This window comes from Volvox carteri, assembly GCF_000143455.1.
Source record: "Volvox carteri f. nagariensis unplaced genomic scaffold VOLCAscaffold_11, whole genome shotgun sequence".
Lineage (NCBI taxonomy): Eukaryota > Viridiplantae > Chlorophyta > Chlorophyceae > Chlamydomonadales > Volvocaceae > Volvox > Volvox carteri.
In genome coordinates this window covers 1,006,560-1,026,312 of record NW_003307554.1, presented here as the reverse complement: position 1 = coordinate 1,026,312, position 19,753 = coordinate 1,006,560, and the positions used below count along the sequence as shown (strand labels likewise).

At 53.8% G+C, this 19,753-nt stretch overlaps 3 protein-coding genes across 3 annotated transcripts; 1 reads left to right on the top strand and 2 right to left on the bottom strand.

Moving 5' to 3' along the window:
* Positions 1-1,055: 1,055 nt before the first annotated feature.
* Positions 1,056-7,836, bottom strand: VOLCADRAFT_80345 (uncharacterized protein; the record flags this gene model as incomplete). The annotated part of the gene is made up of 12 exons (XM_002948658.1): positions 1,056-1,288; positions 1,766-1,885; positions 2,450-2,585; positions 2,769-2,924; positions 3,419-3,511; positions 4,323-4,393; positions 5,064-5,202; positions 5,675-5,804; positions 6,045-6,139; positions 6,399-6,545; positions 7,015-7,172; positions 7,383-7,836. 12 exons carry the CDS (start codon positions 7,834-7,836, stop codon positions 1,056-1,058), a joined length of 1,932 nt encoding a protein of 643 aa, XP_002948704.1.
* Positions 7,837-8,515: 679 nt separating this feature from the next.
* Positions 8,516-14,607, top strand: fcl2 (5-formyltetrahydrofolate cycloligase). The gene is made up of 10 exons (XM_002948781.1): positions 8,516-8,819; positions 8,988-9,124; positions 10,080-10,212; positions 10,701-10,833; positions 11,314-11,360; positions 11,697-11,765; positions 12,117-12,206; positions 12,503-12,583; positions 13,119-13,260; positions 13,473-14,607. The coding sequence occupies exons 1-10, from the start codon at positions 8,577-8,579 to the stop codon at positions 13,649-13,651; spliced, it is 1,254 nt and encodes a 417-aa protein (XP_002948827.1). The 5' UTR covers positions 8,516-8,576; the 3' UTR covers positions 13,652-14,607.
* Positions 14,608-15,447: 840 nt separating this feature from the next.
* On the bottom strand, positions 15,448-17,098 carry VOLCADRAFT_104028 (uncharacterized protein; the record flags this gene model as incomplete). The annotated part of the gene is made up of 4 exons (XM_002948657.1): positions 15,448-15,996; positions 16,501-16,591; positions 16,735-16,864; positions 16,971-17,098. 4 exons carry the CDS (start codon positions 17,096-17,098, stop codon positions 15,860-15,862), a joined length of 486 nt encoding a protein of 161 aa, XP_002948703.1. The 3' UTR covers positions 15,448-15,859.
* Between the last annotated feature and the right edge of the window lie 2,655 nt (positions 17,099-19,753).

Genomic DNA, 19,753 nt, shown 5'->3' with positions numbered 1-19,753 from the left:
GGTGATGTGCGCCAACGGATTCCCAACCTTTTCGTGGAATTCCTAAAGCTGCGAAACCCTGAATGCGGCCCCAAAAATCAACAATAACTCGACAAATTGCTTCTTCCGTAAGGGAAGGACCAGGTAACAGTGCCGGGTTGGTTTTCATGTTTGCAGCCATATAACGTCTCCCATGCTCCATGGCTGACACCGCAGCAAGAGCCACAACATCCCAAACACATTGTTGCACTGATTGTGGGGCTTGGATAAGCCAAAGTTGCTCCCTTGAGACTGGCAATCCTATTGAAAGAGTAATTTGATCTGCTATGCCTAATGTGTTGGTTAACATAACTCCATAAATGCGTATTTCAAGAGGCTACGTGTAAACAACTTTCCGGTTTCCCCCTTCTGCTACGGTTGATCGAGGCTTCACCTATACGAGACGTTTTCTATCCAATGGCATCGAGTCGGTGAAGCTCACACAGCGCCAGTCGACAATATTAGACCCTTATGCCGATCCACTCTGATTCTTTTTGTGGTCATGTCGTATTTGCTGTCGGCAGGCCCGCAGAGGTACACGTACCCATCGCGGCAAATAAACGGACGCCAGAGTACATGCCGTAATAAAAAAAGCCCTCCACACGGCCTCACCTCCTACTCCTCCTCTAGGTCAGTGCCGCTCGAAGCGCTACAAGGCTACACCTTGAGGAATGTCCTGACGACCTGCGTGGATCCTCAAAAGCTCACTATTGCTGCATCCTCAGCATTCCCAACACATCATCACCGTCAGCACACCACGCCTCTCTCCGCCCAACTCTTAAACCCGCTCAAACTCCACTTTTTCACTGTTACTGCACATTCTCACAGGACCGGTAGTCCAACCCGAATCTGAACCAAGCGGATCCTCTCCACCCACCCCAGACCATTAGGTACTGACGTAGGGACAACAAAATCCAAAACGACGCTGCAGTACACCCACCAATACACCCGCCACACATAAGCAATCCACCATTTATACAAACATGAGCAGCCTCCGCAGCCTCCGCCTCTGCCACCACCGCCGTCTGTCTTGCCAACTACAGAAAGGGGTTCCTCAGCCCCACAGCCCCCGCCAGCTCCCGCAGCCCCCGCACCGTGCTCCGTGCCGCCGCAATGTGCGGCTCGTCGGGCTCCACATCCAGGATCTGTGCGGGCTGGCCCCCTCCCCCCAGCCGGCTCATGACTAGGTTGGCTGCGGAGAGGCCGGTGACGTAGGCACGCTCCTGGGACAGCCCGTTGGCGCCGTGGGGAACACCCTTTACCCAGTCACCTGCATGCATGTACATGTATGTATGTATGTATGCATGTGTGTGCGTGAATGAGCAAGGGTGCGGAAAGGTAAATGGAGAGGGTAATGGAAGCCAGAGGAGGTGCTGGTTTCAACCAAATCAGATGGTTTCAACCAACCCTATTCGGGTAGAACGACCCAATAACCGTGACTGCCACTTCTACCTGTGACTAACTACTCAACAACTAACTAATCAACACAGAACTATCTGAGTAGCTCCACCTCAACCCATGAACACTCTGAAATGGGCCCGGAAGGGGAAGCCAAGGAGTAGGTAGGGGAGGTTTCGAATAAGCTGTTGGAATGGCGGCCCCCGCCCTCTCTTTCGTCTTCTCCATCTCCCCCTTCCGCCCCCCTTCGTCAGGCACTCCGCCGGTCCCTGCCGGTCCTGTGTGTTGTCTTCTTCCCTTGTTTGACAACCTCTGCCACTTCCCCACCCACATCCCCACCCGCGCCCACCGGCCATGAAGACGTTTGGAATAGAAGTTGCTTGGAAGGGACGGTGCTGGTAGGAGCCGGGGCTGAAGTGGGTGACTGCTCGGGCGAAGCGGAGCACGATGCTGTCAACCACCTTGGCACCTAGGTGGTCGAGGGGCAGAAGGTGTGAGTGGGTAGGGGGGCCTTAAAAGGGGAGAAATAATGCCGGAGGACGTGGCCGGGGCGTGTATTCCCTTGCTATTTCCCTTTCCGTTTTTACCCATCCCTTCCCCTTCCCCTGCCTTGCTGAGCACGAACTGTAGAGCCAATCGGCACCACCCAATCCGTACATTCCGGAGGAAACTGATCTCCTTCCGGCCCGTTCCCCTCCCCCCCATGTGACGACAAAATCAAGGTCCAACTGTCGTACAATATGCACGAATTGCTTGTGTCCTTTTAGATCAGGTTCTTACGGGCGTTGCTCAGTGCATCGGCCTTAGTGTTATTGCTCTACAAAAGAAAAGAAAGCTCGCGCGCCCCGCTTCCGACCCCTACCCTCCCCTTCCCTTCCTTTCCCTTCCCTCTTCATGTTCTCCTCCCAGGACTTACTTTCCCCCTTTGAGTCCTCTTTTCCCTGTAAGAGGACCCGTAGCAAGGGAAGATCAACCCGCTCTCCCATTTCTAATGTCTGCTGCCTTCACCCTTCACCCGCTAAGCCGCACGCACCCTTAAAACCCGGTTCGCAAGTGGCCACGTGAGACACCACCCGCTCCACAATCTCCTGGTCGCTTAGAGGCAGAAGGCTGTTGGCATGATAGAAATCCGCTGAAATGACGGTGCCAGGCTCATCGCGGTACTCGTCCTGCAGTCCGCGAGTTGGGTTTAGGTTTTATTCCATCCATCCATGCATCCATGTTTGTACAGGTGTCAAGGATCTTAGGTCCACCTCTTATCCAACATGATAAGGTTTATAATGTAAAATATTCGTGCAGCAACTTGACGTGGTGAGCGATGCTCCTTCATTTAAGACAAACACTCACCCCACCTGCAGATCGTTTAGGTTGAAAAAAGTGGCTCCCGCCGTGGATTCGAACCCGGACAAGACATTAGCTGGGTATCGGGTGGGTACTCGACGGTCAAACCAAATGCGTGTAGCAATAACATCCAAAGATCGAAGCTCCATGATGTTGCGAAAGTCAGGCTGCCAGTCCAGTAAGAAGTAGAGGATCCATGGGAACGGGGGGAGCATTAGGGCTATGAGGCCGTTGTTGGGGTAGTTGTGGGGTATGCGGGACATGGGCGAGGCGGCAGGAAAAGACGGTTTCGGAGGAGCGGTGTACAACTGTGTTGCGGAGGTCTGTGGGGTTGAAGAGGCAGGCCGAGAGGCGAGAAAGGGCGATTGTGCCGGGGTGCGCACGCACTGGACCTCTGATACACACACGTGCGCACGCACCCTATTTTCCAATTAAGTACAAACCGATTGATGGATGGATTGTCTCGGGGCTTCTTAATTTCCCCTTTTTTCACTTCCTGCCAAGATGCGGCCCGGAGAGCCCTCTCCCTCCAGCCTCACACAACAAGATGCCGGTTAGGCCAGCAGTCCCTGGCAATGAAGCCGTCTGTCTGTCTGTCTGTCCGTCTGTTCTGTCTGCCTGCCTGGTTGTCTGTGTGTATTTGTCTGTTCCAGTCAATTACCTGTTTTGCTAGTGCGGGGGTGGCTGACACGAGCTTCTGCATTCCGCTGATGCCCACCGCGAATACAACCGCATCAGCAGGGTAGCTGGCAGCCTCACCTGCAGCCACACACACACATACATTTACATCTGTTACGGCACTGATAGCCATATTGAAGATGAGAAGCACATTTTGCTGGACTGTCTGGTGTACGACAAAATCAGATCTGGTATGGATTTTCCACGCTTTGAGTATATGAAGGACGCCATGAAATGGGAACCTGAACGTCTGGCGAAGATGCTGGAACGTATATGGTCCCGCGGCAACTCTATCGTTCCCTTTGGTCGTTAGTCTCCTTTATCATTTGCTTTGTCTGAAGTGCGAGGTAGGATGGTGCTTATAGAGGCGATCTGGCAGCCCTTGAGCCCTCGGCTCGTATGGGCGCCTTGCAGGTACGGGGAACGCACCCCACGACCATGTAACGCACACATACATACGCACATCTGCATGCCAGCATGCGATTGTGTACATCTGTCATCTGTAAGTGTGCGCGTAAAGGTACGTGAAGACTCGACATGCTACGGTACACTTCGCCAAGGTATGGCATAAGATGGGCGCACGCGCGGCGGCGGTGAGAGAGGGTGTAGACGTGAGCGGCACTCCATGAACGCCACCACCCACGGCCCGCTTTGAGCTTCTACGCGTCATAAATAAAACCCTGAATCCCCAAAAAGTATCTTAAGTCAATGCACGCGCGAATGCACACTTCCCGTTTCATCTTCATCTTTATCTTCATCAACCACACAACCCAGCAACCACGCCATTCTCCCGGGGCTCCCGAGTCCCCCTGAATCCTCCTGAAACCCACCCAACCGCCCACCGACACATCCACACACTCACCCGTGCTCCTGTCCAGCGCTTCCACCGATGTGACCTCCCCCGTGAGCGGGTCCACTGATAGCCCCGTCACCAGCCGACTGCCCAACACTCGACCGCCTTAAGGTAGGCAGGGAGGGGAAGGTGGGAGAAGGAAAGGGGCGGGAGGGAAAGATGGGGGAGGGTAAGAGAGGGAAGGGTAGGGGAAAAGGGGAGATAAGAACTTATCATGAGCGGAGGGGGGGAGAGGGGTTCGTTATGGAAGAGTGAGCATAACTGGATGCAAACACCAGCTGCTGTTGACTAGGTATCAGAAGAAGCGATAGAGGAGGGAGTCGGGGGGTTTATGTATGTGTTAGGTACGAAGAGGAAAAAATGTACTTCAGACCAGCACCAAATGTAATGCAGAACAAAAAGTCCCCTAGGTCTCCAGGGATGGCATCCAATTGGGAAAACGGAATTTCAGACACACTTGACGAATCCGGAGACTTCTTTATGGTGCTGCCTTAGTGCCCCCGGTGGGTAGAGCACGTCAAAGGAAGAAACCTCCTCAACGAGTGTGTGTGTGAGGGGGGGGAGGGGAGGAGAAAGAGAGAAGAGATGGATGGCAGCTGGTTTCAGGTTTTCCCCCTCCTTAAGAAATAGAAGGCGGCCAAGGCAATCACGAGGTTATGGCGAAAGAGCGGAGCATCAATCCGACCCTTCTCCAGCTGGCCCATCCCCCCTCCTCTTCCATCTGTCTCCCCCCCCGCAACCCCTCCTGTTGCTCCCTCGTGCTGATAAAACCCACCGGCAGTCCTGATCCGCTCCACCATGGGCTGGAAAATGAGCTCCGCAATGGAGCCCCGTGGCCAACACACGTCAAAGTCGTTTTGGTGGGCCAGAGCGTAGAAGTACAGAGTCTCAAGTACGGCAGCGGCACTCAGATCCTGATAAGGGGACCGGAGAGCGGTGTGCGGAGGGCAGGGTGGGGGCTGAGCAGAGAGGCGCGGGATGAAGATGGGAAGGGGGAGAGGGACGGCAAGGCCAAAGGAGCAAAGCCTGGAGATGGCGATATACACCTGACTTGGCTAGGCCTTGTAGGCCCCCATTGGTGTGCTGCCACCCCGCGAGCCTTCTCCCCCACTCGACTTCTTCTCCCCCCCCCCTTCCTCCCGTACGGTCTGCTCGGTGCTTTTTGAAGCTGGTTTGAATCCGGCGCTATGGCATAGTTGAATATGGTGATAGATGATTTGAGCTGTTGTGCATAACAAACAGGTAGACAGACAGAAAGGCAGACAGACAGACATCCCCTACTATTACCTCAGTACCACATCCCTCGCATCACCACCAATCACGGCCATTATCTCCTTGCTGTAGACGCCGTACAAATGTCGTACTACTTCCCTCCTCGGTCCTCACCTCAGGTGGTGCGAACAAACCGACCAACAAAGTGGGTCTCAGAAATTCGTTGTAGCAGCGGCTGCTGACACCACAACGACGGAACAGCTCATATGCGCTCATCTTGTCGTACTGTTCGTACCGCTCCTCACTGCGTATGGGTTGGACCACGTGTATACGACATATGTATGTGGATGCATGAACCCCCGAGGGCCGTGGATCAAAAGAAAGTTGAGTTGGGAGTTGGGGGTTAGTTGGTAGTTAGTGAGCTCTGGTTAGCCGTTTTCTATTCAAGGACCCCGCGGATGACTATCGCTGGTGGCGGCGATGATGTATCACCACTGATATGCGGTACCCGTACGGCACGTAAAACGCTCAGTACAGGCCGTACCTGGACACGTAATCCGCCAGCGTTGCGAGGAAGGGCAGCATTGTCAGACGGTCCTCCAATGGGAGGGCCCAGTACAGCGGAAAGGTGTGTACGAACTGAAAGGGAGGGACGATGGGCCGGGGTTGGGGTGGGGGAGAAGATGAAGACCGGGGAGCCGAAGATTCAAAGGATGCATTATCATACACAATATTTTACACGGCTTGCGTGACATACGTAAGAGACATAACGATGGCACAAACACGCGTGCAGTACCAAACGCTGCCACATCCACCGGGGGTTTTCCTTCGCTAAGCAGGACTAAGCTGCATACAGTACGACATTGCAGAGAAACTGCAGCAACCGTCCTTGCCGTACCTGACCCACGAGTGTGGGCAGCCGCGGCAGCTTGCTGAAGACGGGGGCCTCTGTCACCAGTCCGCGGGGGTTCCAGAACCCCGAGGTAGTGAAGTCGGTCAGGGGCCAGGAGGGCAGCTGCAGCTCCTCTAGCAGCTTGAACGTGTTCTTGTACTGGTGGTTGAGGGCGGTTGGGGGGCCAATGGGGCGAATGAAGCGGGATTTCAATAAGGGCGCGACGGATGAGAGGGTTGGGAATGGGCAGCGTGTGGAAGGAAGGGCCTTGCATTTAGGCGTTGACGACGGAAAGTGGGAGAGGAGGGGTAAGGAGGGGAGTTCTGGATTCACTCACATAAACTAATCCTCATGCACTTCCCTGTCCCCGATATTCACCTACCTGCCTGACGTACCTCCTTTCCTGCGCTCCCCCCCTTTTCACGCCCTACCTCCATGATCTAGACACCTTTCTCTCCCCCGCTAAATCAACATTCTGAAGCCTAAACATCTCTTACGGCGCTGGCTATGACCACCCACCCACCCACAACCCTTGACTTCCTCACCCTCCACTTCCTCCTCCCCCCTCCCCCCTCAAAAACCACCCTCCATGCCCCACTCCCCAGGCCCCCATCCTCCAAACGCGGTAACTTGCCTGGTACCAGAATCCCTTCATGCCCGCTTCCACCGCTCTCCCGCTGGCTGTCCTCCATCCGCTGGACAGACCTCCCGGGTTGGGACTGGCCTCCAGCAGGGTGACGTCATAGCCCTGCTCCGATAGGTGCTTGGCGGCTCCGAAACCTAGGGAATTTTAAGACGGGAGGGCTGTATTGGGGGCTCGCTGTTTGGAGCTCGGGGACGCTTGGGGAGGCGATTTTGCGACTCCCAACGTGGCCATGAGACAGTCGAGTCCCAAGAGATATGACACGGTACGGCAGCAGCATGATGATTCGTCTGGACGAGAGGTTAAACCCACGACATGCCGTACCACCATGTCCGGCTTCCTCCTACCTGCCCAGCCGCCGCCGACAATGACCACACGCCGACCCTCAGCACCCCCCGACGGGACACTGCTGCCGCCGCCATTCCCGCCAGCGTATTTGTCGGCAGTATCACCATTATACGCCACCGCTGCGACCGGTCGTACAGTCACTGCCCGTCGGCTCCACGGCCGCCGGGTCCCAGGCCTAGTAGTATCTGCGGCTGCGGCGCCACATGCGGATGCCGGCAGCGGTGACTGCGACGGCGCCACCCCGGCAACCACTACTCCGGTGTTGCAGGTGGTCGTGGCGTTTCGGGGACCCCTCAGTATGCAGCGGCGGAACGGGGCGGCGGCGGCGGCGGCGGCGGCGGTGGCGGAGGCCGCACTTAGCGTGTCAGCACCACCGCATGGAAGCCTGAGGGCCAGAGTGGGTGATTGGGACTCTATGGCGACAGGCGGCGATGGAAGTTTGGACCTCAGCATCTTGAGCTACAGTGTAGGCCCAACACCTGGCATATTGCTATTGCACTACGTATTGCACTACGTGGCAAGATCAGGATAATGAGCGGGTTTGGCACTGCTCTGGGCCACTTCGCCGGCCGGACCTTTGGCCAAGGCATGATAAGCCGTGTGCGTGGTGGGCGATCCGAAGGATAAGGGAAGTGCCGGGAAGTACCTGCCCACCATGCGTATAGATGAAATGTTTGTTCTTCCTAAAGAAAGATGCATACGACATGCACGGCTGTTGTAAGTGCTCAGAAGGCAGCGCGGACCGACTTGCCTGTTGAGCAACACCATCAGGACCCGGGTGCCTTGCCTGACACAAACTACGCAAGAACTGCAACGAAATAGATGACTTAAATAATATGGTTAACTTAATTTATGTCTGTCCGCTGTGCGGCAAGTCAACTGCCGGGCGCAACACTACCACGTCAACTGGCTGGACCAATCGCAAAATACTGCCTAAGGGTCTAGTGGGTACGATGTACCTAGCAATCAGAAAAATAATGGAACGCTTCTAGGATCTGAGAGGTATAGGTGGTAGGGCCTGCTTGCTTCTGTCGCCACACACTTGCGAGGCCGTATATAACCGCAACAACGTACAGACCAGGTTCAGACCTTTAGGCCACATTTGCATGCATACAAGCGTTTGAACTTATATATTGATCGTAGTTATAAGCTGTGTTAACTGCGATCAGCAGTGCCCTTTTCATAAGCTAGTCATGCATCTTTGGCTTGCACAACCACAAGCAAAGGTGCCCCTGGACACATCCACAACAACTTCCACTTCTTACAGGATCTCTCACAGATACATCTACGGTGGTCAGGTCGGGTCCACGCAACGCTGCAATCTTGTGCATGGCAGTGCGTCAAGGAGGCCTCAAGTGCTTGCCATGTCCCAAGCAGCCCAACAATCTTTCGACGCAAACTCCTACAATGCGGAAAGGTTGTGCTTAGATGAGCAGGTATGGTACAACGGGAGGTAAAGGTGCAACGATACCCTCCAACGGTTCGCCGTACGGTAGTTTGCGTAAGCGTCCACAGCTCCACGCCCTATAACCTGCATTTCACACCCGCACAATGCAACTCCTCCTCTGTAACTTTTACCACCCCGTCCGCATTTATCACGTCAGGCACGCGACGGCATGCGCGCGCAGTTGGCCCGAGATGAAGCGGCTGAGCAGCGCCTACCTGGCAGTGTGGCGGGCGCCTGGAAATGGGCCTTACGTAAGAAAATTTGGGACTACATGGAGGCCAATGACATTGCCAGGCGAGTGCGCGGTTGTGGTAATTGTGATGGTCATGATGGTTGGAAAACGGTTGGTGTGGTAGCGCTTGAGGTGTAAGGAATCTGCTGTGCGGAGTTGGTGTGGATATGGGTTTACGTTTTTCCACACTTGGAAGGTGCCAGGTAATGCCAAACGCTGGTCGGGTGTGCTCGTGGGGCCACAGGAAATAGCTTTCAGGGCTGCCCTACCTTCCCTCCTTCCCTTCTTCCCGTCTTCCTTACCCGGGGCCACTCTTGTTCACTTTTCCCAGCAAACCCATGGAAGCCTCCTTCTGGTGATCAGTGGCAACACAGTTCGCAACAGCCCATCCATGAACCTCACGGCCCAGACTCCGGTCTTCTCCGCGCCCAACATACCTCGCGCCACGTACGCACATCTTCCCCTGTACCATCTTCGCCAGTTCGTTGAGGCACAATCCCCCGGAGCCCTACATTCAACCCTTTACCCAACCCACCCTATCGTACTTGCATACATACATACATACATACATACATACATACATACATACATACATACATACATACATACATACATACATACATACATACATACATACATACATACATACATACATACATACATACATACATACATACATACATACATACATACATACATACATACATACATACATACATACATACATACATACATACATACATACATACATACATACATACATACATACATACATACATACATACATGGCTGACCAGGAACTAAGTTAAGGCGCCGTTGATCCGCTAGACTTGGTTGGATGCTGGTGGTGAGTTGCTGAACCCAACGAATACATTCTGAAGTCGGATGGGGTGACTGGATTAGGGTGCCCCTCTCGCAGGGGAGAGCAGGGAACTGCCTCGGGAAAGGGGGCCGCTGGCGAAGCTATACCACCCTGTAACATCATACATACATACATACGCACGCTCTCCCCCGCAGGTTCCCTCGCCCGGTGCACCACCGCATTCCCAACTTCGTCAACGCGGACCTCGCCGCCCAGCGCCTGGCGGACCTGCCAGAATTCAAATCCGCTCTGGTGGTGAAAGTTAACCCGGACACGCCGCAAAAAATGGTGCGGAAAGCTGGAACGGAAAAGGAAGGAAAAGAGCGGAGAGTTTTCGTGGGCTGGTGCTGTCCGGGCCGGACGTAATGAGGATGTGGACCGGCAGTGTATCCGTCTTTTGCATGATGCTGCACACATATATACACACACATATATACACACATATACACTCACATATACACACATATACACACACATATACACTCACATATACACACACATACACACATACACACATACACACACACACACTCCACCCGCACTCGCACCCCGCACCCAGCTCATGTTCTACGTAGCCACAGACCCCAAACACTCCCCCGGCAAAGACCCACCTACACACCCACAAAAACCAGCGGCCTGCATCCCGGGTTGCGTCCTCCTATGCCCTATCCTGCTTTGCCCTACCCTTGACCCGCGGCCTTATGGACTATCTGTCCCCGCCCCCCTCCTTGTACTCCTCTAACCACCGCCATCACCATCACCATCACATCCACTAGGTCAGGCAGCTGGTTCTGATCCGGAACAAGACACTGCTCACTCCCCAGCCGCGGCTGCGCACCGGCTTCTTCAGCCGCCTAAGCCGCAGCAGTTTCCCCCCGGAAGATCTGAATGAGGCGTGCACCAGCGCAGGTGGTACTGGGCTGGAGTGGAGTGGAGTGGAGTGGGGTGATGGGAATGGGGAGTGGGGTGGGCCCAAAGATGCGGTACAGAGGGCTGGGCGTTGGAGTGTGGCCGAGGGGCAGGCTGGTTGGGTGTTGAGAGCTGCAGTGGATGGAGAGCGCTGTGTGATGATGGGGTGCAGTGTAATACAGCGCAATACAGTGCAATGCCGCCGATTCTATATTCGCCGGCCGGATCTCTGAGTGCACGGCATGACTCGTCATGGCGCTCTGTCATAGCTCGCTGGCGTACGTCATGATGAAGGTTTTTGCTACGCTGGGGGGCCCCCCCACACCGCCGCCGCAGCCACTGCCGCCACTCGCAGCTTATTTCCACATGGTACATGTACACTGAGCATCCTGCGTATGTGCGGTATGTGTGTACAGCAAGTTTGTCGCTCCGTATCCCGTATCCCACATTTCAGGGTTTGACTTCCCGGCCTATACGCAGGTGTTGCCAAGTACGGCGAGCCTCTGTCGCTGGATACGAAGATTAAGGTAGGGCGGGGTGGCGATAATTTTACTGCTGGTATGGCGAGTACAGCGAAGGCGGCGGCGGTATATTGGGAAGGGAAGTGGGAGCAGCCGTGCTATGGGTGCGGAACCAAGGGGTCCATACAAGGGGTCGAGTAAAAATGATATTCTGAAACATTTAGGCATGTCGCAGTGGACCTGAAATGATTGCTGAAGGTGCATGCCGTATACCATCGGCGACGGGACGTGTGGGCCCCCCCCTTCTAACGGCGTTTACATCATCCAATGCTGACATGTCACGGACCGTACGGCCGCCTTCCTCCTCTCCCCTTGTTCCCCTCCCCCTCGCGCTCTGCTCAGGTGGACCTCATAGTGGTGGGAAGTTCGTGCGTGGACCCAGCAAGTGGGGCGAGACTTGGCAAGGGCGAGGTGGGCTGAGGGACGGTGGACCATGTGCGCGGTAGTACTTCTGTGTGTATGCCTGTATGCATGTGTGCTGTATGTATGTATGTGTGTATCATCTGACGAGGGCTAACACTGTCCAGGGGCAGTCACCGAACCTGTCCCTGTGTGTTTTACTGATCTGAGCTGTGTGTGTTTTTACGTGTTTTACGGTATTTAAATCCGACCCTGTAGGGGAAAACACACTGCATGTGCACATCCAGTCTGCTTGCCGGGTGCTTGCGGCTAGGTGTTGAATGATCCCACAGCCGCTCTTGGTGTTTTGCTGTTGCCGCTGTGACTACTACGTGACTACTGCTGCTACTGGTAATGCTGCAGGGTTTTGCGGAGCTTGAGTACGGCATTCTGCGCTGGATGGGCGCCATTGATGAGAGCACTCTGGTGGTGAGCACGGTACATGATTGTCAGGTGAGTCCTATGTATTTGGGGTTAATCGGAGGAACAGGGGACAGCTGCGGGTATGAGGAAGGGAAGGGGGAAAGGTGGTTCTTTTTCTCGTTCTCCTTGACACCGGAGATTGCACACTTGCCAGGTCGCGTCGTGCTTGGGAATCCCCTTCGTAGGCAGCAGGGGCAGCACGGAAAAGTAAGGGAGCATATCGTACATGCAACGAGTCATCCTCAACACAACCACCTTTCGCGATGCTGCTGCGTGTGTACGCTTGTGTGTATGCTGCCCCCCCCGCTGCCGGTGGCCTCTCCCAGGTCCTCCCACCTGGTACAATTGACGTGAGCAAGATGTTGGAGCATGATGTGCCTGTGGACGTCATCGTGACCCCCACGCGGGTAGGGTAGGAATAGGCCGGGGTGTGATTGTGCGTGCGTGTGTTTGTGTGCTTGTGTCTATTACTACGACCCAACATACTCACGCAAACTCGAAAAGTACTTTCTCTTTTTACCGCCCGCTGCTTCTACACCTACGCCAGCTGCAGCAGTACGGTCCTCCGAAACCAATTCGCTCGTAACTGCAATTATATAATCAGATAGGCTTAGTTATCCTTGCTTCGCTTCGCATATGGTCACTTGTATTTAGCAAACCCACCTCGCTGTAGGAAATTTAAACGTTGTGTTGAGCCATCGAATGCTATGCTGCACATGACGAAGAACCGGGACTAGGGACGGAGGTCACCAAGGAGAGGCAGGCAGCCACCGGCCACCGGTGTGAATGCGTTTTCACGTACCGTATGTTGGGTTGGATGATGCATGAGTGGGAGATGCTGCGTCGACTATCTGATAGCCTCTCGCGGCCCCCACCCCACCCGCACACCCATGACTGACGCCTTTCGGTGCCGGTGTCCCCGCCCTGTCCCTACTCATCAAGGTAATTCGCACCGGCACCACGCTGTCCAAGCCGAGCGGTATCCTATGGCACAAGTTGTCCCCTCAGAAGCTGGCCCAGATCCGGGTGCTGCAGCAGCTCAAGGAGCGCATTGAGAGGGAGACAGGCACCAAGCTGCCCACAGGTTTGTCTGTTTGCCTGTCTGTGTGTGTGAGCATGAGTAGTGGGTATTTGTCTTGGTATAGACGACTACCGAGGGAGTGTTATGAAGCCCAGACACGGCAAGGCAAGGTGGGCAACGGGAGACGTTTCAACAAACGAGGGGTCTTCGTATGATGCGTGTGTGGTAAGAGTTTTCTCCACTACTTTTGATTTTTTCCTCCTCAATTGTTGCAGGGCCAGACGAGACCTTGCCGCCCTTGGCGGCACGAGGGAAGCCTCAGGGTGGCCGAGGACGAGGGAGCGGCGGCGGTGGCGGCAGTAGCAGGCGGAATGGAAGCGGCGACAGGGGGCAAGGAGGCAGCCATGGTGGCAGCCGTGATGCGGCCGCCACAAAACAGTCTGTCACAAGATAGCATCATTAAGGGAAAGTGAGGATGCAGTGATTGCGCCAGGGCACACGAATCACTTACAACCCCGGTGTATCATAGTTAGGCGCATTACATTGTTGAGGCCCGCTCACATGGAGTATGGCCATGGCCTGGGTGAGCGGCAGGGCAGGCGGTGGGCACTGGATAATTACAGGGCTAACTGGGACGAGTATGTTGCGTAGCGTCTGCTTGTCACAACTAGTGCACCGAGCAAAACGGAATATGTACGGCGCGCAGCATCATGACGTTGCTGCTTCGCTTGTTACATTGTACATGTACATGCTTGAATGCTAAACATCACAAGACCATGTAATACCACGTTTGCGCCAACAAAGAGACGGCATTGGCCGTGGGTAGAGTATAAAATGTAGGTTATTCCTACTCTCGTAGGAAATGGAAGTAGGAAATTGAAGTTGAAGTTCCGGCCAGAGTACTAGTACGGCAAGAAACCCCAGTCAACGGCTTCCCTCCTCGCTCAACGCGCGATCCCAAAAGTTGAACAGGGTGGCTTCAACGTTCTCATTTGTTTGTCTGTTAGAGAAAGAAAGCCAGCACACGGCAAACACCTGCCCGCCTCTTCCACACCTACCACCCACATAAGCAACTAGCATTTCCCACGAACCGCCTTGCTTAAGGTTGGCGCATGTTATAGCGCACGTTGCAGAACCAGGAAGGAGGACTGGATACCCGGTGCCCTGCCTTGAAGTCAGAAGTCACTGGATAATGACCAGCTGTATAGCCACCGCACCACCTTGGCTAAAGTAATCGCACATGCCACCGCGGAAGGGGCGGAACACGGCTTGCTAGGGGGCCCCCACCCGCGCGACACCAACATTTGCCGCCACTGGGTGATGAGATGGATACAGCTTGTCCAGATACCACATGCCTCGCGATCGGCATGAGGGAGGCCTCTAGAAACGTTTTTTGTGGCTTTTATTCTTTAGGAATGCTCGCAAAGATCCAGCACGGTGAAGGCCGACAGAGTCAAGTACTGAAAAGCGGCTTCAAGGGGTGAAAGACCCTGCAACAGCCAGACAACCGCGCGGCGCTTTGGAGGGGGCACATCCGCGGTATTAATCGCTGAAAAGACTTATGGATATATGTATAAACAGGCGCGCAAACATATAGGCCGCGGTACGGGCACATGCGCACGACGCACACCACGACACACGACACACTTCACAATCTGCTTACTCAGCACCATATTGCTAGCAACCGGACCTCCCGCCATACGATTCCGTACCCATTCAAATCGCCAACTGAGCTGTAACTGACCGTGTCGTACAACATGAGTTCCGTTCCCAGTCCAATATAAAACGTGGTGAGAGACGAGCAGTCAGATTTGCGCAATAAACACAGGTCAGTAAACACAGGTAAGGTGCAGGGAAGGCAATGTCCTCAGGGTCACACGCGTTCATTTCGAAGTCCGAGCAAGGGTAGGGAAGGCAGGAGAGGAGGTGCCGTATGGAAAGCACGGAGAGGTCGCCCAGCGAAGCTGCCTGACACAGACAGGACAGACAGACAGACAGAAGGACAAACAGGCCAACCGAAGGACGGAAGGACAAACGACGTGTACATTATCCACCAGAGGCAAAGCGAGAATGAAACCGGTAGGCGCCGCAAGCGGCAACACCATTGGTGGCAATGGCCTAGCTGCCTGAGCAGCGAACCCTGACTGACGGACCGACACCCGCTGACTTAATCAATCGAACGAGGTAACAGTGGATGGCGCATCCAAACGGATCACCGGTTGGTACTGTACGCATAATAATAACCCATGCACTGTACTGCAGTACTGGCCGCATAAGGCCCTTACAGGAATACTATACCTAGTACTGCCTTAAAGCCCACGTACCACCCGCTGTTTTAATTAAGCAAACAGGTTGCTGCGATGCCATCGACGTCCAGGCCACCAACATTCAAGACGGGCAGCATCACCCCGCAGCTTCCTGTGGGACTGGGATAGTGCCTTCTTTTTTCGTTGTGCATCCTCGGTGTGCTTACCAGCGTGACGTGGCGTGTCTGGGTTTGTGTATGCACCATTACTACGGAGCCCGCCCAGCGGGGATTTTCCCCCGCGGCCAATCTGCGTACTGCATGGACGTGTGCTGTCCTTGCTGAATACTGGATTGCGTTTGGAAACTGCATGCATTGATATTGATGCGCATGCACCGTTCTCATTGCGCTCTTGCCTTATTGCGCTCCTGTCTCATTGCGCGAGCCCGGGCCCTTTGGTGAATATGCCAAGTCGTCTCCACAGAATTTGTCCAACCGTACGATCATGGGTCGCCCGAAACATCCCTTGCCGTCCATTTTTTTGCAGCACACGTCTGCGGGGGGCGAAAGAGGGCGCTCAGGAGCCAGACAAATGCCCCGGGGGCATGGCAAGCGGGAAGGGAAGTTGGACATCGTCGGCGCGGCAAGGGTTAGTTCGGTTTCAGCCTGCTTTTCGAGTGCTTGTGTAAGTCCCTTCCCAGGCAGGCATGCAGACTAGATGCCTTGCGTAGACCACGATCGACAACCATCCTTTGTTCACTTCGAAGCCCATGCAAGTCCAATTCTTAGGGGTCAAAATTTTGTACGCCTAACCAAATACTAATCCGACGGAGCGTGGTTTGCTGCGCCTTTTGCTGCGCCCCAAACGTCGATGAGTGCCGTTAGTTAGCTAAAGGACAGGTAAGCCATGCGAGATCCTAGGACAAATAGAATGTTACCATGGTAGGATAAATAATGCTTCTGCCCATTGGTCTAGCTCTACCAAGAAGGTCAACATCTGCCACGTAAAGCCAACAGCGGAAAAACCTGTTGGAGACATAACAATTCAAGAATCTCACCTCGGTCTGTTCCCTCTTTAAGAGTGACTGCTGCTAATCCACAAGCCTTCGTCCTGCTTCCTGCGCCCTTTTTTATGAGCTCGATATGTTCCTGCAAGGTGGGAATTATCGCAATAATACCATCAACGAGCTTCAACCTATATGCTTCATGGCTATCGTCTGATGCGCGGGCTAGGCTGGGTAACCGACGCAGGTCAGCCTCCGGAAGCAATTAATTAATCCGAGTCCGCTTACCACGCTGTAGCCTTCCTTCTCAAATGCAGCCTCTAATGCATCATGCGTAGCTTCGTAAGGGAGATTCGAAACGTACACCACTTTTTGCTTTTGCGCCATGTCCGAATTCCGAAGCAGACGGAGGTAAGCGCTGAGACAATCAGAGGCAAGGCGTGCCGTAAGCTCTAAGGAGAACGCTCCGGTAACAAAAGAAACGTTCCGATAATTGGTTGGACAGTTCCCAGCAACCATCGTACCTGTGCTGGTGTTGCTGGTTGCATACATACTCCAAGGCATAAATGTTAATCTCCCGAAGATTATCATTAGGTAACTGTTTCCACCACAGTTCCCGAAGCATGAACGCCCCCAGTGTCCCCCTTGCCATGCTGCCAATCTGGTCCTAACGGCCTCGCAACTGTCATGTCTTGACCCAACCGTAAGAAGGCGCCGGGTTCATGGCGCCTGGGCTTGTTACCGTCTTTCGGCCATACTACTACCGAATGCGTAATGTTACAAGTTTACTTGTCCACGGCGAGCGCCTTCACTTCCTTCAGGACATTGTGGTGCTCAACGCCGCAAGCCACCTGAACAAGCCAGATTTTGTTTATGTTCTTGAACATGGTTTGGACTAGTTAAGATGCAGCATTCCTGCGGCATCGAAAAAAGCACAGCACGGCATGGCTAAACCGAGCATTTTAAACATGCAAACTGTTTTGGCCAGTATTGGCGCTATTCATATTCTGCACATGAAACCATAATCAGGAAACGCGCGGTACGGCACACGCATGCATATTTCTGCACGGCAACTGGATCCAATGAGTGCTGTATCACAGGACTGCGGCCTCCTCCACATCACAGCCAAGTGAAGCGCTTCATCGAGCCAATGCCAGCTAACATGCGCTCCGGTTGCCAATAGAGAGCCCTCCCCTAACCGCAGTCCTAGCCCTGGTAGCCAGGGGAGACCTCCCTACTGGTAACTGGAGCGCCTTAGCTTTTGTTAGGTAACGACGCATTCCCATCCGGGGATGTGTCCCGATGACACATCCCCGAATGGGAATGCGTCGTTACCATTTGGGGATGTGTCATCAGGACACATCCCCGAATCCCGCAGAATTGCTCTAACGTCACGACATTTTAGCGTCACGTTCATTTTACCGTCTTTCCTACTCGTCTTAGGTTATATCGGTATGATTGTGCGTAATTTCGTGTTATCTTTTACTCACGTAAGGTGTTTGGTAACTACCTTACACTCGCTTCACTGATCGATTCAGGGGCCATGACCATGACAACCAAGCAAGTTATGATCATCTTACATCAGAGCACCAATACAGGTGGCAAACACCTAAACTAACCTAAACTTCACTTATGATGCATTCACCAGTTATATTCATGCTTTCCATTGTGCTTTCGGGGTTGCACATCTACAGTAACCTCATCCAGCCGTAGGTAGAGACCAGGTCGTCAGGACAACCACCGCATCCCTGCGCTCATGTAGGCTGGCAAACATTTTAACTAACCTCATCATAACTTTTGACACTATCAGCGGGCGTATCTGTGCTTAATTACCACACTTTCGGGGCTGCACTTTTACCAAGCTTGTGGCTGGCGAGTAACCTGTCCAGACAACTGCCCCGTAGCTACTGAGCATTGCAAGCTACACGCCTCCGGACTGCCATAGGGGTTGTTTAAGGATGTTATGTCAACTTTATTGCGCTCCGTTGCCAACGGACCATTGCCATGGATACTGTTAGGAAGGTCACGCCCGAAAGTCAACGAGGAATCGGACTGTTTCTGACCGGACCAAACGCTGCAAAATATTCGGACCCGAAGCTCCCAAAACGTGGAAGTCCATTAAAGAAGATATTAAACTTCACTGAAGCCATTAGCGACGTTAATGAAGACGGCCTAGAGGTCGTAGGCAATGAGGACGCAATGCTGCAGTCAGCCGACGACAATGACGCCACTCCAGTTGTGAACAGCGAGCGTGCCAAACGTCAACGTTCTTCATATGAAGACAATCGCGATGGGCCAGGAAACACGGGCATCGAGGTCGATGGCAGCAGCGACCCCGGCGCTGCAGCTAAGACTACTAACCCCACACTCCGCGGCGCAAAGACGCCCCGACCACAGACGCAGCGGGTTGTGAAGGGGCCGGTACATGATGGAAAGCTAACTAGCGTGCAGCACCAACAGCAGGGGCTGCAACCAACCGCAGAGGTTGCGTTTGGCAGTTCTGGTTCATTGCTGCTATGCATCATTACTTTTGCAACCTGGAAAGTCGTGTAGTGTTATCTTTCATATGATGCAAAACGAACGACGGTGAACGAACTCTGTTTGATCAGTGCTTGAGTAGGGGTTAACTGGTCTGTGTTTGCTTGGGCCCTGCAACAGCAGTCGCCCGTGCAACCGGGGTTCCTGTCAAAGCGTCCAAGTGCGCGCCGCTTCCTGGCGTGCAAGAGACACCTCTATGGAGAGATTGTGGTGTGCGCGTGTTGCGACATTCCCCAAACCCTGTGTTTGTACGAACTAAACTAAAACTCATCGGGGGGGTCTGGGGGGGTCGTAGCCCCCCCCAGCGCCTTACAGATTCGGAATACTTTTATTCCCGCGACTAAAACCTATTCCACCGTTCGGACTGGAAAATTGACGGGCAAAAATGAAAAAAAACACTGTCCGTTGGTGTGCTAGCTGGCTCAAGTCGCTCGACCCGAAGTGTAACAATTTGGCATCCCAACTAGAAACGGAGTCCATTCTATTTAATCATTACTGCTGGGAACGTGGCAAGAGCATTGGTTAGTCCAAAGCAAAGGACTTTGTTTTGATACTGGCCGAGCCCCGGTGCAGTAAAGGCCGTTTTCTCAAATATCTTCTTTTGGGATGCGAATTTGATTATACGAACTATGAACCAGTGCCTAACTCCCGCCTTTGGGCGCGGTGGGGAGACGAAGCTAAGGTGGAGCGCACTTCCGCTGCCCACTGACAAATATACTACCAAAGATGATTAAGAATTAAAATTGTGTTCTCTGGTTCGGTCCTTAAC